Source organism: Apostichopus japonicus, chromosome 15 (genome assembly GCF_037975245.1).
Source record: "Apostichopus japonicus isolate 1M-3 chromosome 15, ASM3797524v1, whole genome shotgun sequence".
Lineage (NCBI taxonomy): Eukaryota > Metazoa > Echinodermata > Holothuroidea > Aspidochirotida > Stichopodidae > Apostichopus > Apostichopus japonicus.
The window spans coordinates 3,800,069-3,824,544 of record NC_092575.1 but is presented as its reverse complement, the minus strand read 5'-3'; the positions used below and the strand labels follow the sequence as shown (position 1 = coordinate 3,824,544).

The window sequence follows — 24,476 nt, the reverse complement described above, 5'->3', positions numbered from 1 at the left end:
GTGGTGGTACCGTTCTATATTTTCTGGGCAGAGGGAGGGATTAGATCTGTTTATTCATGTTTTATTCAGGACTTGTGTGGCTGGTAATAGTGTTCCCTTGCAGTGAAAAAGTAAAACACACAGACTTGCGGCAGTGAGTATTACATCTGCATCGCATCTTTCTTTCAGACTATCATTCATTTGTTCAGCTATTGAAGAAGTTCTGTGCCACAATAGCTACATCATTCAGTTGGTAGTTCTAAAAAGTGTTTTCACCCACACATTTTTTGGGCCCCAAAGGGCAACTCATGGGGGTTGGGGGAGGAGAGGGTACTAAAAACCATCCCATAACCTATAAAATTTCCATTTATGCTATTATCTAACCTGAGATGGACCCTTCTTCTGTACATATGATAAATACGGTCACACCACAGAAACCCACCATCAAACAGAATGCTCTCAACCACATTTTGACCTAATAATGTTGTTTTTCCTCTACTCAACTCATGTACCTCCAATTCGTCAAAGACAACCATGTTTGGGTTGCAAAGATAGCGTAGGAGACGAATTCGCTTTCTGCAGAGGGAACGCCAAGCACAGCCATCGATAGACTGACTTGGAGCTGACCTGAGGTCAGAGCTGCATTTACATCAAGTGATTGCATAATGAATAATACTTGTGAAATTAGATCCAATATTGATTAATTCCTACAAGCTTTCCCCTGCTAATAGGGAGTTACAAACTATCGTTACCCGGTATCACAAGTTCCAAACACTTGATTCCAAGATCACAAAGTGCAGATGCAAACAAGCTGATAAATTTTTTCAAAGTTTGAAACGATACAACAGTTCTTATGTCTGGTTTTCTGAAATGTGAAATGTCAGTCACAGACTGGAGCTGCCATTGTTTACTGGCCTACAAAGATGATGCAAAATCAACAGACATTTATTGTTTTTCCCTACATTGATTTTTTGATCATCGTTACCTCGTTCTGCAAATTCCATATGCCGTCCTTGTGTGTCAGTTCCTCGGACGTGGTCCGGCACTTGGGCAAGATTCTACACTCAAAGCCCGACATGTTGAACAAGAGGTTGGGATTGTCTTTGCTGTAGACAGAGACAAAGCTGTTCTCCCACAACAGAGTGGTGATGGATCTCGGGAGACGGTTCTTCATGTCCCAAAAGACGGCTCGACCCCTGCGGACACAAAATAGAGGGACTTGAATTAATAATTTCCTAATAGACAATTGACAAGATCCGTCACGGTCACATTTCTAACATTGGCAAGCTTTTCGAACTGGCACCTTCCGACTCCTCTAAGCCTCTAAGCCTGAGAATAACCTGTGCTTTTACCGATTCTGCAACAATCCGTAAACGATTCTTTCCTTGTGAATTCCGCCAGATACTGATTACCGATTACTAACAACACTCAAAGCTATATAACAACCAAGTTTGACTTGATACCAACACTCGGTGAATCAATCACTTTGTAACATCTACTCTAATGATCATGAATCCATTTGAACCAAACTTCTTCCATCGATACTGTTCCTATTTATTTAAAACACTCCTAATAAAGACTTTTAGAAGACGAACATCGACAGGTTATAAGACAGAGGGTCTATGTACACATTACACATTTCGCGTCGACGACTTGCAAACCTGGTCCCCTCCATTTTTCCTTCCCTAACAACCGATTGCGCCACACTTCTGTCGTGGGACTACAGATATCAAACCAGGTGAAGGTTTTTTTATTGCTGTCAAAGAACACAAACACTTCCGACCCTAGCGTTCAAACTTACAAATTGACGTCGTGCTTCATCAGTCTCATTCGGGCGTCTCTGGGCCAGCATTTCTTGTTGTTGTAACCAACGATGTTCTCGTTGTTTGGGTCTGGATGCTCTGTCAGGTATCGTTGAATCAAATCTCTGGCTTCCTCCGCCGAAAACCTTCAATGAAAAAATATTTAAGCGACTTAGCTACATGATATTTTGTTCAAAAAGATTTTTTCCACATTCTAAATTACAGTGGGGAGAACATCAAATTACGTTGACAAACAATGTCAAACAATGAAATGAGTAAAATGGCTGTTTTTTCCACAATTAATTGATACAATCACACACAGCTTTCAATGCATAGTGTTAAACTAGCTTATGTCCTCTCATGTCATGCCTTAAGGCACTCCTACTGACAGTATGAACAACTTTGAACATTTCTTGAGAGAAACAGGCAATTCATACTGACTCATACTGGCAGTAGAAGTGCTTTGAAATGTGACAGGTAAGTAGCTTACATACACAAATTGTCTTGTCTCCACTAGGTGGGTAAGACTGTTCACAAATTTGGACCGCTCAAAGAAAATAACGATGGGAGAAGATTCCAATTTTGTATATAAAAATACTCCTTTCGTCTTGGGTTTCAATCGACGGCGGGCAATGTCGCAAGATTAAGCAAGACGGGGATAAGGAAGAATACATCCCAGCCCTCATTTCTTCTTGACTTTATTTTAGCATTGTTTTAGCATCCAAGACATTACGAAAATGAAATGGGGAATAAATACAACAATGCAAAGAATGTTACTTGCTCAACGATGCTTAAACAACACAAACATGGTCAATAATAAAAAATATATGGAGATTAAAAAGAAAGAAAAAAAAACTTATAACCTAAAAAGATCTTTAAATATCTTCTACAAAATCTTTTCCCTTCAAATTTTCAGTTTATTGGGTTTTTATAAAACCTTTGCCCTTCCATGCTTAAAAGAAATATTAACCTTCTTGACAAAGGCAACTTCTGTTTATGAAAGATGGAATTGATTTCTCATCTCAAGGGGGAGATACATGAACTTTTTTAATCTTGTGTCCCATTTTTAAGAAAAATTGTTTTTACCACCTTTTACAGCATTTTGATTCTGTGACTTTGTCAGAATTATTCCTATTTTAATATCCAAGAATCAGACAAGATGGCTGTTGCTTTGATGGCAACAATTGTTGATTACAGATTGTTACAGTTTTGCCGGCAAAATTGTAAGCCGGACCCTGCTTGATCAACCTTTTAATCTCATGCACATAGACAATACAGTAGGCTTTACCTGTCTGTTCACGGCACCTTTATCAAAGTATTTAGTCGGTTAGAAAACCCATCCTGCAGTTATCTTCACAGTGATTAAATCTTACCTGAAGTAGATGTGGATTCTGTCGATGTATCTAGAGTAGAGTCTGATTGGATGACCGCCCTCTGTCTCCGCATCCTGTGTTGGATCAAAGGAAATGATATAAAGGGGATTAACTCTCAGAGAAAGGATGAAATAAGAAAATAAGTGTTTAACTCCTCAAAAGGCAAATAATAATACAAATTGTTAAATTACATATCAATCCTGTACATTACATGTCAATCCTGTACATTACATGTCAACCCTGTACATTACATGTCAACCCTGTGCATTACATGTCAATCCTGTAACATTACATGTCAATCCTGTAACATTACATGTCAATCCTGTACATTACATGTCAATCCTGTACATTACATGTCAATCCTGTACATTACATGTCAATCCTGTACATTACATGTCAATCCTGTACATTACATGTCAATCCTGTACATTACATGTCAATCCTGTACATTACATGTCAATCCTGTACATTACATATCAATCCTGTACATTACATATCAATCCTGTACATTACATATCAATCCTGTACATTACATATCAATCCTGTACATTACATATATCAATCCTTTACATTACATATCAATCCTTTACATTACATATCAATCATGTACATTACATATCAATCCTGTACATTACATATCAATCACGTACATTACATATCAATCCTGTACATTACATATCAATCCTGTACATTACATATCAATCATGTACATTACATATCAATCATGTACATTACATATCAATCCTGTACATTTCATATCAATCCTGTACATTACATATCCATCCAGTACATTACATGTCCATCCTGTTAAGCATTCAGATCTGCCAAGTAGCAAACGAAGACAATAACTTCACAGATGAAAATGAAAGGAATTCTGGGGAAATCAGGATGACCTACGCCCCTGATTCATGAAATCACCTACAAACAGTAGGATCACCTACTACCGGCCTACTTTCAATTGCATCACCAACTGCTATTAACGAATAAAACATTTCATTTGGTACACTAAATCTCGCCTCACTCCACCTTCCTTGTGCCATGCCTTCTGCTTACTCCCCCTCCGTCCCCCCCTCCCACTCGGACAACTAACTTCCTGTACTGAAGCATTGCCTGTAATGTTATAAGGTATACAACCATTCACATGTCAGTGTCCATATCAAAGACCGGCCGGTATGAATTACCGAAAGGTCAACATAATACACCACTGGGTTTATGTAGCATTGAGTTTTAAGCAACCACTATAAGGAGAGTTCAAGGGTCGCAGGAGAATCAATGCATATTCACAAGCTAACAAGTGTTGCATTAAAAAATAATAACCAGCCATGAGGAATAACAATAAAAAAAAATTGCTTTTTATGGAAAGAAGTAAATTATTTACAAATTATGTCAAAAATTGTATTTCTTGATCAAAGAAATAAATCTGTGTCATATCCAAATAGGATATTGGAAAACCCTGAAGTCTGTAAACCTAACCAGAAAATGAAAAAAAAAAAAAAAAACGAAAAAAAAAATATAGAAAGATGTGCCAAAAAAAAAAAAAAATCTTCAACAAACCTGGAACTGCAGGAAGTCGTTTGGCATCTGGGGCGCACCAGACATTTCACTGGCCCTGTGAAGGCCCAGTAGGAGGAGGTCCAGGACCAGGCCATAGTACTGCACAATGAAGGAGGCAAACTGCAGACCTCTGATGATTCCATAGGAATTGGTATGGTTCATATCCTGCATGATGAAGATAAAATGACGATACGTTGTCAATATTAGAATAGAACCGATTAAAATAATTAACAGAGGAAGCTACAAACCAAAGGGTTAGATTGTTGCTCCTACATATGTTCTACTTCCAAATTAAGTTCAACACATTTCAAGTTAAAGAAAATCAAAGAAAATATACACTCAATAATAGGAAGAGCTGCCCTATAATGGAGCATCATGCAGCCCTAGGGAGAGCTACTTCCAAATTAAATGCAAATACGTCACACTGCACTACCCTTCTGTTGGGGTTGTTATGTTTTATGTCTTGCAGTTGCCCCTCATATAAAATAGTAACCAAAGACGGAAAAAGATTCATTTACATTTCTTCAAGTTATGTTGTTCAGACGTATAACAACGAGAGATTTTGGGTTACGAGATGTCGATCGTTCAATAAAGTTTTTACATTTTAATTTGCAAAAATAGATATTTTGAATAGTCAAAATAAGTAAGGTTACAATAAACTTGTAAAACTTATTAAAACTAATGTAAACTTATACCACAGAGCTAATGACAGCTAATAATGCCAATATTCAAAGGCACAGGTTGCTCTTGATATTCGCAAGCTCTGGACGTAGATAATTCCACGTACCTTGTAGTTGATGACGACGTTGTTCTTGGCCGTCATGTAATCGGCGATGTTGTGATCTACGATCAGACGTAACAATCTGTTGAGGAGGGTCAGATCGATTTTCTCGTACATCTTCTCAAACTTGGACTCCATCATCACGTTACACTCTCCCTCGGCAGTGTCCCAGACGTCCTGGAGGTTATTAATGCCTGAAAATAACAATATGAAACATACAAATAGGAGATGTGTCTTCCGATAAATCGAACATGCAAGTTCAGTCCCTACGAGCGCACAAGTTTGGTTCCTACGAACACACAAGGTCAGTCCCTATGAACACACAAGTTCAATTCCTACGAACACAAGAGTTCAGTCTCTACAAACACACTTTTGTCGAAGTTGATATAATCTATACAAACAAGTCTTCACCGAGCTTAACAAAAATTTACCTCCAGGGACGTTCTATCACACTGGACACAAACAACAGCATTTCATGTAGATGGGGGGAGAAGAGCGCACCAGACTCTAACTCCATCAATCTTACCTTGGCACCACTTGTAGACCAGGAGGGGTGGAGGTTCGGTGTCGGCAGGTTTGATCCAAGGAGGAAACAGCCGCCTCTTATCTGCTTCGTACCAGAGATACTGATCCAGGTAAGCATCTGTGATCTTCTCCAAGGGCTCCACGTCGTAGACTGGTATCAGGTGACTGTACAGATCCATGAACTCTATACCGACCTGTCCGAAAAAACAGAAACAGTCAAGTTATTATAAATTGAACGATTCCTCTACTCAGGGATGAGCCTGGGGTAAAAAAAAATGCAGTATAGGCTCCAGGTTGCGTACGCTACAGTGTGTTAGGATAATAGTTTTTGCCCCCGAGGTAGAACTGGAACTTCAGGCCTTAGATTCAGAGAAGATGACGTATGATCAATTGGGAACGAGAAGATTAGACGAAATTTCCATGTTCTCTTAATCGGCAAGAGGTACAAGGTTACTGTTTCGAGATTAAGAAAGACGGAGATAACTGTTATACGTCCCAGCCTTCTTCATTCTCGACTTTTACTTTAGCATCGTTTTAGCATCCAGGACATTATGAAAATGAACTGGGGAATAGTACGATGCAACAAGTTTTCAATTGCTTTGAACAGTGCTGGCAATTGTAACCAATGTGGGAACAAAATTATGCACATACAAATTACATACATACAAATTACATACATATATTTATACAAGAAGAATCTTTTTTGGTTTTCAAGTTAAAGAAATGTGAAGGAAAATTAGCGCTCGACATCACTGAAATATACACCTGAAGATTCAAACCTTTTCAGAAATAGTTTTTGGTAATTTTGGGGAATTACTTGTCTCTTTAGCAAGCTTACACCTGATAGTTTTGTTGGTACTTTGACAGAACATTTACATATATGTGTAGTCTGAGAACCTGATGAAATAGAGGGCTCCCTTCTGTTATCTTGTAAAGAAGTGTCATTAAACATAACAGATCGAACACATTGCATAAAGGCCTGTCTGGGAGAGAACTGGAAATCCATGGAAATTATATTTGTCAGGTTTTTACATTACACAAGAGGTGGACAACATTTGATCAAGTCTTCAGAACCCCATTTCCTCCTAATAATTCCCCCCCCCCCGCCAAGCCACCACCGGGAGTAAAAAGGAGACCGTGTCTACGGGAATAGTTACCTCTTTGAAGGCACGCTGTGTGAGCAAGTGACGTTTGATTCTACTGAGGGCCTCGTGAGGATTGTCGTAAGCCTGTTCGATGAGACCCAGCTCCTCTCTCTGAGACTGGTTCAGACGACTCTTCACACTGTGGGAGGAGAGACAAACATTAAGCAACTTGGTCGTCAGAAAGGCCCCTGTAAAAGGAATTTACTTTTACTTTTACTTTTGGAATAGGAATCAGTAGGAATCATCATATCTGAATAATAATGGCATATTATCCTAGTAAATCAATTGTTAATTCAATCAATTGGCAAACATGTCATTGACCAATCTCTTCCACTTTGGTTTGCTACTGGCTGAAAAATTCTAGTTGCTATTTCTTTTCCAGATCCAGCCTATGAATCATATAAATTTCACTTTACGGCCTCTTCCCTTGGTTCGATCTAAAAATTGCAGGGATGGGTTTTCACGGAGACACAGATCCTTTGAGGAGAAACTAAAACACAAGTTACCTGTAGGCTTCCTTCAGTCTTTCCAAGGCCAGGATGAGAAGCTTAGTGTCGTGTTTGTACGAGAGAGGCGGGAACGGAATGGGTGAGAAGCGCCTGCTCTCCAGCCAATGGACTGTCGTGGTGTAGATGGCGACGGCCTCCTCAGCAGTGATGTAGGGACCATCCTACAGTGGGAGGAAACCAATCAAATATGTGACTTGATAGCTACCAGTGAATTGGTGGGGTTGGTTCTCTCCCTTCTAAATGTACTTGATCTGAAGCTGTATTGATTTATTCTTTACATAAATGTCAACAAAAGGATCACAGTGACCATGGAGAATTTGAGCACCGTAGAGAATTAAGCAACTGGCAGCACACTCCACCCCCCGCCCCCCTGTCTACCCAACTGGTAGAACCTTATGTCCTAACCACCTCCACCCTTTAAACAAGAATAACTATTACAACATTTATCATTCCAAAGGAGACGAATTAGTCAAAATGTATCAAATGGGGGACCGTTTTGATAATAATCAGTTTGGAGAATCCTTGTGCCTACACAGATGACCAAGAAATTAAAACCAAATTTAGGACTAACGAAGAAAAATGTACCACTAGCAAAGTTGCGATTCTCTTCAATGAGTAACTCGACAATCGATTCTCACCTTCAGGTAGTTATGCTGCCTTTCCTGTTCTGCTTTCAGATACAGTCGAGTCAGTCGACCCAGATTCTTCTTGCAGACGGTCTTGTCTACAGTGGCGCCGCGTCGGATACGCTCCCGGTTGTAGTGGGCGGTGTTGGTCCACCAGTCAGCCTTGGATTTCACAAACCTCAGGATCATATTCTCGATGGGGATTGGCAATCCGGGTACCTAAACAAGGAAGAATGTAAGGAAACACATTGACTTTTTATCGGAATACCCAAATGCTTCATCCACCATTATCATCTCACGGACATGGCTTCAGGCCAGCTATTCTGCATGGCTTCCTGAAACCCTTAGAATTTTAATTACAAAATTTAAAGAATGTACAGTTAAACATGACCTAACACGGGTATCCGTTTCATGTTTTCAGTAACGACACAGTTTGATCAAACTATGCGAGTATGGACAAATAAAACAAAGGAAAACTGAAGAAAATCTCATGAAGAGGTATTTCATATTTTGTAAGAATTTCTGCTGTTAAATATTAAAAGTGACAATATCTGTGTGAACATATGGCTTTCCAAATTCATTGTGTCATCTACTAACCTTCCAAGGGATGTTAGCCTTCCAGCACCTCCAGGCTTCGCTGAGATGTTGTAGGATCGTTCGAGCCTTGTTTTGTTTGATCCCCTCCGGCATCATGTCGATGATATCGTGCATTACCTGAAAATGACGTCAAGAGAAATGGTCAGAACAAAAAGTGAGGAGATAAAAATCCTGACTGGAGGAATTGATCATTTAACCATATGTCATGTGGAGGATGTGAACAGAGCTGTTTGACTCTGCACAACTTGAAATGAAAGGGGTCAAGTTGCACATTCCAACTTGGACTTCCAGGGATGAAACAAAACAAATGTTAAACAAAATGTTTCTCTTTGTAGAAGAAACTTTCACATCTGTTCTCTTTTGTGATTTTACTTTTATCCAGGGTTTCTTGTTCACTCGGTCACTGCAACACTGTTGCACATAGCTTGAAGCGGTAGATAGTTTTCAATGAATATTCATAAGGTCCACTCACCGACGCTCTGAGTTCCAGGTCGTAGTGACTCTCCACTCTCTGTTTAGTCACCGTCTTGGTGACACCCTTGGAATGACGACCCTCAAACTGCCTGGACAGAAGGTTACCCAGCCAACGCTCCAACAGAGGAGTGATACCTCGCATGAAGAACACCCAGACACGCCATCCTGGAGCCCAAAAGCCGCACCCTGGACCTTTGCCGACAGGACCCTGAACGGAGGTGACGGGAAAGAACGAGGTTAACTATGACAAGAGAGGTCAAACTCTTCCATAGGCCAGAAAATTGACAGTACAATTTCAAATCATATGGTTGAGGATCAACATCTCAGAATACATATGAAATAAAAGAAAAAGGTTAACTTTCTGACAGGCAATTTCCCGCAAGTATTTGGACATCACCAACCTCTTTATTTAATTTTATCGTAGTAACATTCCAATCCAAGGGTTCATATTGAGTAACAAGAGTGATTTTGTTTTCTCAAAGCTGTCTTGATCCCTGATCAATAAACCTTTCCAACCCTCAGTTTATTCGGCCTTGGATTGTCTTATGGACCCCCTGGGGTCCCCTTGAGGTTCGCAGATTACAGGATGATAACTTAAATTTGTTACTCAGTGTTGAACCTGTGGTAGATGAGGATCCTGATCAATCAACCTTCCCAATCCAACCCCCTCCCCCCGTTTTTCCACCTTGAATTGTCGTTTGCACCCCCTTGGATCCCCCCTGGGGGGTTACAGATTACAGGATGATAACTTTAATTTGTTACTCACCGTGTTGAACCTGTGGTAGATGAGGTGCTTGATGTCCTTACACATCCTGATCTGTCTCATCAGTTTGTATTTGTACCGATACATCCCTGTCAGCTGACCCACGTGAGCGAAGGTGTACTGTAACCCATCAGACAGCTGCACAGGAAACAAGAATATAGTAAGGAATGGTACAATCAACCTCTGAAAATACATAATGGGCAGGAGGGGAGGGGGGGTGGGAAGGTGTGAGCGAAGGTGTACTGTAACCCATCAGACAGCTGCACAGGAAACAAGAATATAGTAAGGAATGGTACAATCAACCTCTGAAAATACATAATGGGCAGGAGGGGAGGGGGGGTGGGAAGGTGTGAGCGAAGGTGTACTGTAACCCATCAGACAGCTGCACAGGAAACAAGAATATAGTAAGGAATGGTACAATCAACCTCTGAAAATACATAATGGGCAGGAGGGGAGGGGGGGTGGGAAGGTGTGAGCGAAGGTGTACTGTAACCCATCAGACAGCTGCACAGGAAACAAGAATATAGTAAGAAATGGTACAATCAACCTCTGAAAATACATAATGGGCAGGAGGGGAGGGGGGGTGGGAAGGTGTGAGCGAAGGTGTACTGTAACCCATCAGACAGCTGCACAGGAAACAAGAATATAGTAAGATATGGTACAATCAACCTTTGAAAATACATCATGGGCAGGAGGGAGAGGGAGGGGGGGTCGGTCATCCTGTGATTTACAAAATTATTTGCTGGATCAATGTTACCTTATAGGAGAAGTGGAGGCCTCATCTTCTATCATAAATCTGAACTTAGCAGTGGTTTGTTACTTTGTGTCACTCAGACCCAGCAATGTTATTATCGCATCATATTGAAAGGTGTGGAGGTCATGACCTCCAGTGCAGACTTATCATCCCTCCCCCTCCCCACCAGCATGTGTACAACTACTTACATGACACAAGTACACCCATCCCTTAACCTGTTCTTACCCCTCCGACCCACAATTCCTGGCTATGTAGCTGATGGTAATTAGAATAAAAGGTTAGGTTAAAGATTTGTGTAACATGGTCTGCTACCAGAGTATATCCTTTTGACTGTCATACTAACATATGCCTACTTACAATAAACTGACTTTATCTTCCCAAGCAGGTCGAGTATTTATATGAAGAATCTCCAATGTCATCCACATACTAACCTGATAGGCATCCACATTGCCGAGCCTGTACTGTACGTGACTGTCCACAACCAGCTTGGTCAAACGAAGGATCTCGCGACACAGATGGAATGCATTACCAAAACGACTCTTCTTTCTTTCCTATGAATGGGAGCGACATTTCATGTTTTACGTTATGTTACACATCACATTTTACATTATGTTTCACATATAAATTTAGCATTTATTGTAGAATACGATATTGCTACAAATAAGTTCCAAATATGTAGCTCCTTCAACCCCAATAATATTTCCAGATGTTATGGGCATAAAATGTTTAGGCATAAATCTTTATATTTAGTTTCGTTATGAGAAAATAAGTACATGAAGTTGCCCAACTAAACATAGGTGACAGCTTTCGCTCCTATTAGAACATTATTTGCCTATTTTGCAAGCTTTGGGTCTATGCCCCCCCCCCCAACCCCCATAAAATCAATCTGCCATATAAGATTAAAGATTCTATGATCAACCTAAAAAAAGGCCTTTTAACAACTTTTGTTGATATTGGCTCTATATAAATGTTTCTGATTGATTGATCGATTGATTTACCTTTGTCGTCAGCGTTTTGACTGGTTTGAGGTTAAAGTTGAAATCCAGATGAAGGTAATTCAGGTTCTTTCTGTGGATCAGGAGTTTCAGCATGTTGTACCCCTGCCGACACACCTGTAGACCCGTCTCTACCCAGTCCAGGGTGGTGGATTGGAAAAACTTGGTCGCCTTGAATGACCGGAACAAATATCTGAGGAATAAAGAGGTTGAATAAGTCTAGGCTTTGACCATGAATTGAGCTAAAATGGGTGAGAAATCGTTGTCCACAAGTAATGACCTCAGGAAGGAGTATTGACTAAGCACAAGTACTACACAAAGAGGAAGTTAAGAAAGTTTTTATTCCGATCCATGCCTACCTTTTCTTCTGTGACTTTGGAGGTCGTCGCTTCAGGGCATTGAGTACGTAGACCTTCAGAAGCTTCTGGTAGGAGACTCTCACTTTCACGGGTTGTGTGTTGGAGCAATGCTCACGGTACCTGTAAGACAGAGGAGACACAAGACATAAATAAAAACCAACATGGAGTGAGAGTGGTTAAACGTGCATTTGAGGGATGTTGGCAGACTAGTGGAACTAATTAGGAGTGTTAGCTCAGTGGTTAATGCCGGTGCCTTTCAATCATAAGGTCCCCGGTTCGAGTCACTTCCAGATTAATATAAGTCGTCCAGTTACAGAGTTGTTGACAGTTTACAATTCATAATCATGGACGTTAAATATGAATGTAAGAGACTGACTTCGGTCAGCTTGGGGCTTTGATAAGCCAAAGAGGCTTCTTCGTGAGTTCCTGCTTGCAGGAGGATCTAAAATACATACATACATACATAATTAAGGACAACTAAGCAAGTTAGAGCACTGCTTAAGATGAAAAGTTTTCTGAAGACCCAAACTAAGTTCAGATGACGTTAAAATATCAAGAAATGTTGTCATGAAAAAGAAAAAAAAAACTTGATAACATTAAAAGGACACTTCGATTGGGCAAGGGTTTATCCACACAGAGATTCTTCTCACGAATGTGGCAAGACTGATACTAAGAAGGATTGTTATATTCACCATGAAGACACCAGTGGAATGTCGATGGCCCTCCTGTGTCTACCGGACCTCAGGTTGAATGGTCTCGGAGCCCAGAGTAGGGCGATGCCGTTAGCAGAGTTGTCCGTGTAGAGCGGGGTTTCCTGTAGGAAAGGCTCCACAAACTCTGGAAGCTCAAACTCTTCGTCCTCTTCAGGATATATCTCCGGGACCTGAGGAGATGGATCGAAGGATCTCAGTAATATGTTGATGGATCAAAGGATCTCGGTAATGTTGTATGATCAACACTACATGGTTCACTATAGCACTTAGAGTAAGGCCTTCATTGAAACCTTCACAAACAAAACTCCCAGAAGTTTCAAACTATGATGTAGAGAAACTTAAAGCAACTGTTGCAGTAGAATTCAAGCATGCTGTATTGATGTGACAACTTCCCTCCTCTCCACACCCCATCTCCTCCTTCAAGGCAGAAAAAATGCATCACGATACAGCCTTGCATACAAGTTCCCAGGACTAACAACCTGCAACTGTTTTGTGTCTAGATGCACTGCAAATACTGTGTAGGGACTCCCCCTTTAAAATTTGTGTATGACAAGATCAGTTAAAACTTCTCATGTAAATATCTTGGGAACATCACATCTCCAACCCAACCCCCCCCCCCTTCAACCATACACACAGAAAACAAAATGATTGCTGTCATCACTGTTGTTCTAGATAGTACCACTAAGCCTTGAGAATTGATCGATAAAATTAACAAGCAGTTATGTAATGTTCATTGCAGCTTAATTTTGTTCTATCGCATATATGCCTTTTTGTTTGTTTTGTCAGCAGTGTATAATGGTGTGAATCTGCTGTTCCTGTTTACCTTGGAAGTATGTCTGTGAGAGATCGGGTTGACCAGCGGATCAAAGTAGTAGGCCGGTAGGTCGGGGTCCTCTGTCTTGATGAATACAACCATCGGAGTGTGATACCTGAAAGAAAATAAAGGTAAGCAACTCTTATTTCTACTACACATATTACGATACTTCAGGGGGTAAATAAACTAAACGAGTTTGGAATGATGAAATTTAAAGTTTCGTGCACTGACAAAACAATAACCTAGACATGCATTAAATTTGAATGTGACTACAACAGTGAATTATTCCCTGCTGTATGATAAAGGAAGTGTAATGGACACCTTATACAAATTATCTCACATTTTTGACCTTTCAGGGAGTAACTGATCCAGTATCGCACAATGCTACACAATATGGGAGGGATTGCTATACAAATGCAAAGTTGTGTAGCAGTGTCGTACACACTAACAGAAGTATGTTATGAGAGACAAAATTCTGTGATTTTAAATCTGTTGCACAAAATTTGAATCCATATATTATGTCCCATTTCGCTTTCTGCATTTGACTTACAAATTTTACCATATGTCTCAGCCTGGGGAACACAGACCAAGAGGGGTTACATTACTTTGGCATCAGTGAATACAATGGTGTCAGAGGAAAAAAATTGGGGTCCCGAAAAGCCGAAAGTGGTATGCCTACATTTTACTGCCTGAGGAGCAACAAATCAAAAAAAAATCAGACCCAAACCATGTCACTAACAAATTTCTTTGACTCTGGGATAGGGTGTGGTAAGGGTGGGGGGGGAAGGGGTAGCCCCTGATACACTACAGTGGCCAACTTACCAAGTGAGCTGCACATAGTACGGGAGACTATTGTAGAGGTAAGGGAACGCTATCTTATACTCTGTCCTGATCTGGTGTCGGATGATAATCTTGTTGACATCGTTGAACTCATTCCAATCCTCATCTCTGGAAAAAGAAAAGAAAAATTACCTTACGAATGGTAAGAAGGCAAACAGTACATGCAAGGTCATGCTGTTTGGAATGACTCAAATTGCAATAGATGATATATTACTTAAAAGGATGGTATTCCCAGAGCTGCCAACCCTAACTGAACAAAATCTGGTTGACAGCTCTGTACTCCCATGAAACAGGAGAGGTGTCTACTTGCATTCGTACACGAGTCGTAAAAGACACATCAAGCGACACTTTTCATGTTGTTAAGAGTTTTACAGATCAATGGCGAACACTGACCAAATATCGATATAAATGATCAAGAAATTTATCACTCACTGCAGATTTGCGTCCCTGACGAGCGGCTCAAACTTTGGTCCTCCGGGGATTGCCATGTTGAGGGCTTTGGACGTAAAGAAAGACTTCAGATCGAAGAGATAGAAGTAGTTTTCGTCAGCCAGGTCTGTCAAGAGCTGATTGGCCAGACGATAAAGCGTAGACATGATGGGGATGGAGACATTCCACTTCTTGTAGCTGGTGCCGTTGACATATCGGCTGCACGAACGAAGGAGTGAATCGATTAAAAATACGTCTGAAATCATCAGAATGATTAAAAGGTTTTTTAATTTTCCCAAAGATTTGAATAAGCAGGTACAGAAAGTTGCAGCAAATAAAGTTTTCCTACTGCTTCACCCTTCATATCTTAAAAACAAAATTGCCCATAAAAAAATCAATATCAACACAAATTTTGTGGTGAAGGTATCCTTCCATTACTATGTTTCTAGTCAAGATGATTTTGAAATACCTACACATTTTTTCATGTTAGCAGCAAATTAGTTTGAAGGACTTACTCGGAGTCGGACAACGGTTTGTGATCGTAGAACCATTCAAAGACGGGGCCGTCCTCCTCCTCGTCCAATTCCATCTGGATCGCCTCCAGGGGTTCCACGTCCAGAATGTTGTCAGCGTAGTCGAGAGGAGGCTCCTCATCGTCAAACGGAGGGTACCTCATCCTCTTGAAGTGGCGACGGTCACGCTTCTCTCTCCTCATCATGATCCACATCGATCTATAATGATATGGATAATGACGACAAACGGATGTCGTTAAACACGGTGACAAAAAACATCACGGCGGTGATTACGGTAATGTACGTCTCCTCATCAGAACCGAGAGATATAGTGTAGTAGATAAATTGGGATGGGTAACCTTTGTCCTTATTTAAATAAAGTACATGCATATTCAAACTTGAGTTGCACACTTCACATTCAACTGGCAGGCTTCTTCGGGAATTAACTTGTACTGTACGGCATCGCAAAATGAGCAAATTGCTATACACAATTCAAAGATGCATAGAAGTTTTATTTTATGCAGGGAGCAAAGCCTACAAAATTGCTGTGCTAAATTTGAACACTAAATAAAATATTCCGATTTCTTGGTCAAGTGTTAATACCAAAGTAACTACGAAAAGAGCTCTAACTTCACATTCATTCTTCTAATGTGTATGTTTTGATTGCCATCCTCCTCCCCCAACACCCCTTCCCCAAAAAATATATATAAATAATATTTGTGCAAGAGGCCATACACAATGTGTAAAACTCACCCCCATTGGGCAATGTAGACTGGTTCAATCACTCTTGCTACTTCATTCACAAAAGTGATGGCTCCAGTTATGTGGTACAGTACGTTGACATCTCGTATTTGTTCCCACGGCATGGGCATGTTCTCCATCAGCTTCAGGACGGCATGTGGCATGTACTTCAGTGCTCTACAGGTAGAAAAAAAACAAGTTAAACGCGACTGTCAAATGTTTGAACAAATCACTAAGTCCTCATACATATAGGGAAATGATAAGACAAAAAAGGCAAGCTAGATTGGGGTAAGCAAAATGTTAATGTTCATATAGAAACAACAATTAATTGTTGTTCATGCATTTCCAATTAACATAATACAGTGAAAACACTGTTTTCAGGTCATGTATACAGAACATTAATGTACCTCTTGTCTTTGTGTAGAAGGTAGTGCAGTGTACAACACATAAAAATTTGGGCTATTTAGTATACAATGTGCTTGGTCACAGGATAGGTGTACTAACACATCCTGTTTTCTCTTAGAGTTGGACACATGGAAGCCATCACTCTTACATGGTTAGGAGAATGGAATGAAAGGGGGGGGGGAGAATGGAGGGGGCAGGGGTGTAGGGACATACTACAAACTGTTATGACTATTATGAAGTTGCCTGTTAGTCTATTTTCAAGGCAGCTATCATTTTGCTCATGATAATGCTGGACCAACAAATTGACCTACCAATCGTCTTGAAATAAGACAGGGTCCAATTTATCAATCCTCTCATGGAGGTTAAGAATCAACTAGAACAGAGAAATTGCTCCGCCTTACCCGAGATATACTCTCTTGTCGTGTCTGAACTTTCTGTTGGTCATGTCGCCATGGTCACGGATGATTTTCCTCACATGCTCTGGCGGCATGTCTTCCTTGGTGGCATCTATGAAGCCAAACTTTCTTTTCTCCGCATAACGTTTGGACTGAAGTTGCTGCCATTTGCGGGCTGCAATTAAACAAGAGTTAAAAGTATTCTTTTTTTGTTACTAACAGTAGTTCCCCACTGGCAACATCACTTTCTCTTTGCAAAATTGCAGTCATCTGAAGAAATATCCGACTGTAAAGTCAAACCTATGTTTAGATGTAACACCATTATTATTTTTTATCATTTTTGGATAGAAAAGATACATAATTTGATCCATGATGCAAAATATGAACGGAGGTTAATTTCTGTACAGAATCTACTGATTGACAAGAATTCTAGAAAGCCTGCTTTTTCAGCAAGGCACCGCTACCTTTGTCCTGAAGTTTTTCCTCAGTCATCATTTCTTGAGGTGGCCCTCTGTGGTGCTGTTGATGGTGCTGTTGATGGTGCTGCTGCGGTGGGTGATGCATTGGCATTCTAGGCTGCTGCATAAATGGGGGAGGACCAAATGCCCCCATTGGAACCCCAATGATATAGCCCGGTGGACCTGCCATTTTGGGAAAGCCTGGACCTTCGGCCTACACCCAAACCATCAGAAAATGTCTTGATTCCTAAACAAGGATGAAATGACATGGAGGTTATATAAGATATAGTAGTCAGATAACACAAAACTGTCACTGACTAGGCCAAACAAGTTATAGTTTGTATAAAAATTGCTTTCCCCATAGACTGAAAGCACTAGAGACAATGGGATCTAGTGCCATTCCGGAATAGGTACATACCGCCATACCATTCCACCATAGGTTTCCACCATGGCGGAAAGGCTTCAAACCTATGGTGGAATGTACCTATGGCAGAATGGCACTTAATACAGTGGAAAGTACCGATGGCGTAATGACACATCCCCCAAGACCATATGCCCACTAGACCTATGGAGTATAATTTACACTTGTTGCAATAATCACAAAAACTGAAGTAGAATTAGCCTAACAATGGAAGAATCATATTGGAATAAACAATAATTTTGCTTTTTTATGATTTAACCGTAAGTTTGAGGGCCATTAACAGTAGCCTAGGCATTAACATCAATTTTCAGAAACATGTCTCAAGTAAAATATTTTTTTTTGGCCTAACTTTTAGAATCCGTACCATATGAATGGGAAAGCTTACTTTGAATCGGCATAATAACAACTGTATAATCCGGTTAGGATTAGGAGATAGAAGATTGGGAGGTGGAGATAGGGAGTGATTACATGAATGTGGGAGAGAGATAGTAAGCGGGATATGGATTAACAGAAATAGTCGAATGTTACAGATTCTAAATTAGTACCTTTTTTTAAAATATTTTGATTAGAAGTTCGAAAAATATAAAATTACGAAGAAAAAAGGATTAAAAATAGGTTCGTATGTTATACAGACTAACCTAACACAATCACTCTAACCTAGGATCTATGCTATGCCAAACCTAGGCTGGCCGCCTTAACTAATCTCCAACCAGCCTAGCCCTTGCCTAACGTAAGACTTAAGAGAGGCTAAGGCTAGTCAACGTTATATGCACGATGCGAAATGCTTGGCAAGTTATCTGCAATAACAAAATACATTGGCTTAGTGAAAACAAGCCGTAATCCATCCAGAATTTAAAGAAAATGTGTCAGCAATTAGTTTGGGTAAAGTTTAACTTTAGTTTCAAATACATACGCAAGTTTACGGACGCATTCAGCCAGACAACTTTGTTTCACTTGCAACGTTAAGAGTCCGGGAACGCGTGTGGTTTATGCACGTTTTGTAACGTTTGACTGATGGCGCTCTTTAGCTTTGTTAATTTCAAGATATCAAGAGTTCCCGTATGTGAATTCTTTTCGTGTCGTTGTTATGTTGCTTTAGTCTAGGCGATAGTATGTAAACATACGTAGTATTGAACAATGTTAACGGTGCACTATAATTACATATAATCCCTATTCTAACAATATATTAGACTATAGAAGCCTACACTACAGCTCTTATGTGACTTCACAATGATCGCGCATTGCTCTGCAATCTTATCGGGAAGTTATTATATGTCACTGCGGAATGATGCTGTTGATACATGGTCTCGATCCGGCTAGGTAAGATTTAAGCCCGTTCGATACAAACTTAGTACTTACATCAGAGTTCAAACTTCCAGTACGTTTGTCAACAAGTGAGATTTGTGACCATGATTAACTAAATCAATGCAACTGTAGCCTAACTCTAACTTAAGCCTAGCCAAGGATCTAGTACGACGCCTAGGCAATAATATTACTTATTAGACTAGAGTTGACCTCTTGAAATCATAGTAACCGTGCACATTTTAATACTAAGCCCTAACTGTCTTACTACTACCAAGTTTTACTGACTTAACAATTTATACATTACCTAGCATAGATAAAGGCTAATATTATTTATTTGTCCATATTATTAATAAGTACTTAATAGCCGATTCAAAGTACCTTACTTAGTTACTGTAAGTTAGCAATATAAACTTAGGGCCTTGTACGGCCTAACTTAATTTGTTATTCATTCTAACATCCATGCTCATATCATGTATCTTCTTCTCTTTGGCAGGTAAAATTAATTAGGAACTCCTTTTCCACCTTAAGAAATAATGGCAGGATCAATTGAAGTGCAGTTAAGGAATGCCCAGAGTTCCATCTTGTTCATGCAACAGGAGCATGCACAGACTCTCCAGGGACTTCATGGAGAACTACAAAAACTACAAAAGAAATGTGCAGACCTAACCTTTGAGTTAGCAATGAAGAGTGATGACATTGATGAAGGTGTGTACCCTCTTTAGTTAATACATTCATAGATGACTTTAGGCAGAATTTTTGTTTTGATATGTTACAGTCCAATAAATAAATTTAAAAAAAAAACATTAACATTTGAGAGCTAGGAATGTTTCTGTAGCTAATCCAGTTTTCAAGATTCTTTCCAGTTAAAATTGGCCTTACTTCTGGATTATTCCTTTAAGGCTAAATTTGTTGTATTGTTAGCTCCTCAGTGTAGGCCTTAATGTTAATCCATAGTTTTAGTTGTTAATAGCTGTTAATAACTCAACTGAAACATGTGGTTTTACCTTCATAAAATTAGAACATCCTTAGAAAAATTTCAAATACTATCTGTCCATGAAAGCTTATAATGCATGATAAACATCATGATAAACATCAACGGTCATCTTATAGTCTTTTTCCATTTGAGTTTTTGGGTTGGATATGAGGATCTGACCTAGTGGTCTGTGTACATTAATACACTGTTAGACCATATGTAGTTCAGACAATTAAATTGATTAGCTCAGCTGTTTAAAGGGCATTGCTCAGAAATAAATTAAAAGAGGTATATAGCTATGTTTTAGCTGGCTTCAACATCAAAATTTGTTGTGTCCCTTACATCATCCTTTAAGTAACTCACACTAATTGTCTTGACAATATAAACTGAATGCAGTTTTCTCTCTTTGCCAAAGTTCCATACAGCTTTGGAACCATAACCATTTCTTTCAAGATAAGGACAAATTGTGACACATTTAGACTCATTTGATGTTAAACTTTTTAGGTACATGTTTTACTTGACAAGGCAAACTGAACCTCCGTGTCATATCGTCCTTCATGATGAATTACAGAAATAAGTCTACAAATCTACTTTACTCAGAAGAACAAGTCTGTTCCCCTAACCCTACCCCTATCATTTCCCTTCAGTTTTATTTTAATAGGTAAGTTCAAGACACTTTGACAGTTCCAGTGATGGTTTCCATTATCTGTCATAATCTTTTTGTTTTTGTTTTGGTCAGATCAACACCATGAGGTACAACAGAAGCTTGAGGCTAAACTTACGAAGGCTGAGAATCAAGTAGAGGCAATTAACAGACAGTTAGAGGAAAGAGATAGGAAGATATTCAGTCTGGAACAACAACTGAAACTGAATGAAAAGAAACTGCTAGCCCAGGTTAAACAAAATAAGCAGAAGTTGTCTACCATGAATAATGAACTGGATCAAAAGTCGGCCAATATTGCATATCTTACCAGTCAACTGCACCAGATGGCTTTAGTCAGACACAATGTCAAGGACCATGTGACAGACCAACGGACCCACAGCAACAGTCCTCAGCCGCCGCAGAACCCACCTCCCTCTCACAGGAGGAGAGTCAGGACGCCCATCAGTATGGAGTCCGTGCCGGTCCAGAAGGATGGAAAAGTAACCGTTGCCGAGAGCCGCGACGATTCCTCTCAGCGTAGCAGACGTCTTTCATCTCCCGGGAACACGCGCTCATTCGACGAGAGGGAGATCTCAGCTTACGTCGCAAAGGTGGACAGGGCAACTTCAGACATTCATATAAAACCCGCCCCGCCAATCTTGCCTCCAATTTCGCAGTTGTCCCAAGACAGTCCGTATTACTCCAGGAGGGCCGTCAGGGTCTCCAAGCATCGGGAATCAGATTCCACAGAGATCGGCTCCTTAGCTGTGCAGGCAGTCCATCAGAGAAGCAAAGATCTCCACGCAGCTCAGCAGTCGAATGGTGATAGTTCCTAACCTTTGACCTCTGCTTAAACTTGATTGGACCTTTGAGACCACCTTGCATCATCTTTCAGAGACTATAATTATAAATTTCCATCACCTTGCTAAAAATCTTTTAAAAGGCATTTCTAGTGTGCTATTTGAATGAAGAGTACTTATGAATATATGTGAGTGCTAGTTAAAACTTTTTAATTGAATCATCAAAGATGCCTTTTAATGATTGAAACTTTCTTAAAAGAGAAAGCTAATGCTTTTAAAAAAATCATTCTTGAATAATTTATGTGAAACTGCTTGACACATGAGCTTTTGTATTCACGGTAACATGGTTTTTGAAACTTAATAAAGTTGTGTTTGTGTTCATTTCAAATTCGACTTAGAACTAATGACCTCAAGTAGGAAGCTAAATGCACTCTCCACTTTTCAAAATGACATTCTTACAATAGTGGGTGGACAATATATAACATGTGCCATAAGGATTTAGGTGATGGCGCTATTACCTTATTATTTAAACAACATGATAGCACGTAAATCTTTCGTCACCGATACGAACAGCCGTTTAATACGTTTGGCCTCTTCTGTCCGTTGTAAGCAATGAGCCTTGGTGCTGCTAAGTGTTATTGACTGAGAGTGCAGCCGGGATCTGACAAGGGATTGAGGGAGGGACAGTGTGTACTACTTTGACAAAATAGTCTTGATCTGGGTAAATAAATTAAAGTAAGATTGTAAATAATTTATGAAAGGGGTATTTTGGATGGTTTTGACATAACTGATGGAAAAGGGGAGGGGAGAGGACTTTCCTCCCTGTGCATCCCAACTCCATGGTCCCCTGAGTGTGGCATTTTGAACTTTATAAAGAGAAGCGGCTCTTTTGTTGTATAACTGTTATTGAGACGAGAACTCTGACCTCCTGTCAAAAACATCCAAAGTACCCCTTTAATAAATTATTTACAATGTAACTTGTTGACAGAGCACCCTTCATAATTTTTTTTTACACGACGACAGATACGTGGTCATGCATAGATAATAAAGTAATAGCGCCATCACCTAAATCCTGATGGCACATGGTCGCATGGAGAAATGGGGCTCTAAAAAAATGTCAACAGACAAACACAAACTGAAAAATTGTGGGCTCTACATCTCATTTTGAACTGTTACTGTCCATAACGATACTGCGATGGATTCTACTCATATATCGTATTATTTTGTTCTCTTTACTTCTTGGCGAGGATTGGGATGTTGTATAAATAACTTGTTGATAAAGTACCCTTGATTTAGTTAGGCCTACATACTGACCATAATACTGTTAAACTAGGGGGTTTGACCAAGTCCCCCTCCCTAACAACATCCCATTCTCCGTCCTCCATTTAAGAATGACCTTGACTTGTTGTCTGGTATCTTGGCTAATTAGTTGACAAGTTAACAGAGTACCCTTCATTTGCTGACTCACATGCTGTGCCGTATTGCAAATGATGGCTTAGCCTTTATTAAGGCGCATCGTAGCATTTTCCTAGTTTTATGTAGGGAGACTCATTCGCGTCGCTGAGCAGAGTCCAATCATGGCCCTAACTCATATCGGGAATATAATATTTTGTGTTAATGTTGAAACCCAACAATGACAATTGGAGATTTGATAATATTGCAAGTTGGCAGTCATTTTTGAGAAAACTGATATTTGATAACTTTTCTCAAAAAAAGAAAAAAGGCATTATCACAGTGACAATCTTACAGATCAATAAAGATATCCATTTTTACTAAAATATACCCGATGTCGAGTTCTGAAAGGGTAGAGAGAGTGAGGGGTGTGCATGGGGGAGGGAAGGGGTACTTGCAATGCTATGCAATGGGGCGGAGGGGTGACTTGCAGACCAAACGTCGACAATGAGGGTTCCCGGGCCGTGAGACATGGGGAATCTAAACCTTTGTGCCATCGTAGTTCGAACGTTATATAATATAGGCGACATATACATTTAAAAATATCAAATTATAGATAGGCGAATGAAGTTTGTGGTGTTAATGTTATAGAAGAGGCTCGTAGTTTCCCACGCAGCCGTTTTCCTGCTCACGTAGGAACACAGTGACATATTGAGAAGAAGAAGGGGAACAAAATGTTTAAAGATGTTCTCATTACACTGTATGTAAATCAGAATTTTTAGTTTGTAAGCTTGTGCGCACGCACGTGAAAATGCTTTTGGTTTTATCCTTGCATTATGCAACTATATATGAATATGCTATAACACAATCTGTTAGGCAATATGGGTGGAGAATCATGGAATGGTAGTGGAGCCTTCGACTGTATAAGTACCAGTGAGAACTTTATCTTTGCTGAAGGGCACGTTCTGCTCGTATTGTCATTAACAGTTTAAAGGCATTGAAGACTTGCCCCAAACCGCGTGCCGCCCTTTGAAAAAAAATTAACTTTCCGTTGCTTGCAAGTGAAGCTTTCTTCGTGTCGCTACAAAATGCAGACAGTAATGAAACATGATACCCTGTTATCTTTTATCTGGAACTGAGATGTCCATCGCTGCTATGTACACTGTGTTGTGGGTATTGACCGTAGCTGCATGTATTGACTGTACACTAGTGTCTAATAGGCCTATTAGTAATAACCGACGGTAGCAAGCTGTGTGTGTATTTTCTGGGATCGATGGTGGTGTCTAACACTTCTGTTATACCTCATTCGAAACTAGGTCAGATTACCGGCATCAGACGTTTCTTTGTGCGCGAGTCTCCACTCCCTTTAAGGGCGTACGTCTGTGTATTGTATAAGTAA

At 40.0% G+C, this 24,476-nt stretch overlaps 2 protein-coding genes across 3 annotated transcripts in view; one reads left to right on the top strand and one right to left on the bottom strand.

Moving 5' to 3' along the window:
- The window catches only part of LOC139981686 (pre-mRNA-processing-splicing factor 8), a 37,730-nt gene extending 18,721 nt beyond the window's left edge, over positions 1-19,009 (bottom strand). The window contains exons 1-24 of the mRNA XM_071994284.1: positions 18,878-19,009; positions 17,550-17,790; positions 17,092-17,260; positions 16,298-16,462; positions 15,548-15,763; positions 15,036-15,251; positions 14,586-14,711; positions 13,773-13,878; positions 12,929-13,119; positions 12,237-12,356; positions 11,881-12,070; positions 11,314-11,433; positions 10,132-10,266; positions 9,364-9,573; positions 8,892-9,008; positions 8,307-8,513; positions 7,666-7,829; positions 7,172-7,298; positions 6,016-6,208; positions 5,496-5,683; positions 4,709-4,873; positions 3,155-3,228; positions 1,781-1,927; positions 965-1,175 (exon numbers count right to left, since the gene is read on the bottom strand). Of these exons, the coding sequence (XP_071850385.1) occupies positions 965-1,175; positions 1,781-1,927; positions 3,155-3,228; positions 4,709-4,873; positions 5,496-5,683; positions 6,016-6,208; positions 7,172-7,298; positions 7,666-7,829; positions 8,307-8,513; positions 8,892-9,008; positions 9,364-9,573; positions 10,132-10,266; positions 11,314-11,433; positions 11,881-12,070; positions 12,237-12,356; positions 12,929-13,119; positions 13,773-13,878; positions 14,586-14,711; positions 15,036-15,251; positions 15,548-15,763; positions 16,298-16,462; positions 17,092-17,260; positions 17,550-17,733 (3,741 nt within the window). The 5' untranslated portion in view covers positions 17,734-17,790; positions 18,878-19,009. The remainder of the gene's footprint in view (positions 1-964; positions 1,176-1,780; positions 1,928-3,154; positions 3,229-4,708; positions 4,874-5,495; positions 5,684-6,015; positions 6,209-7,171; positions 7,299-7,665; positions 7,830-8,306; positions 8,514-8,891; positions 9,009-9,363; positions 9,574-10,131; positions 10,267-11,313; positions 11,434-11,880; positions 12,071-12,236; positions 12,357-12,928; positions 13,120-13,772; positions 13,879-14,585; positions 14,712-15,035; positions 15,252-15,547; positions 15,764-16,297; positions 16,463-17,091; positions 17,261-17,549; positions 17,791-18,877) is intronic.
- A 131-nt stretch (positions 19,010-19,140) lies between these two features.
- LOC139981689 (uncharacterized) lies at positions 19,141-22,050 on the top strand. Of its 2 annotated transcripts, none has more exons than XM_071994290.1 (3): positions 19,141-19,284; positions 19,763-19,974; positions 20,982-22,050. In XM_071994290.1, the coding sequence occupies exons 2-3, from the start codon at positions 19,803-19,805 to the stop codon at positions 21,719-21,721; spliced, it is 912 nt and encodes a 303-aa protein (XP_071850391.1). In that variant the 5' UTR covers positions 19,141-19,284; positions 19,763-19,802; the 3' UTR covers positions 21,722-22,050. The 2 variants fall into 2 exon arrangements, with proteins under 2 accessions (XP_071850391.1, XP_071850392.1); XM_071994291.1 differs by lacking the exon at positions 19,141-19,284 and adding an exon at positions 19,334-19,358.
- The last annotated feature ends 2,426 nt before the right edge of the window (positions 22,051-24,476 follow it).

What these genes read in the sequence shown, in the direction of transcription:
- LOC139981689 (XM_071994290.1), top strand. Translation starts at nt 19,803, where the DNA reads ATGGCAGGATCAATTGAAGTGCAGTTAAGGAATGCCCAGAGTTCCATC. An exon ending in GAGTGATGACATTGATGAAG is followed by an intron (nt 19,975 to 20,981) that starts GTGTGTACCCTC and finishes TGTTTTGGTCAG; the next exon opens with ATCAACACCATGAGGTACAA.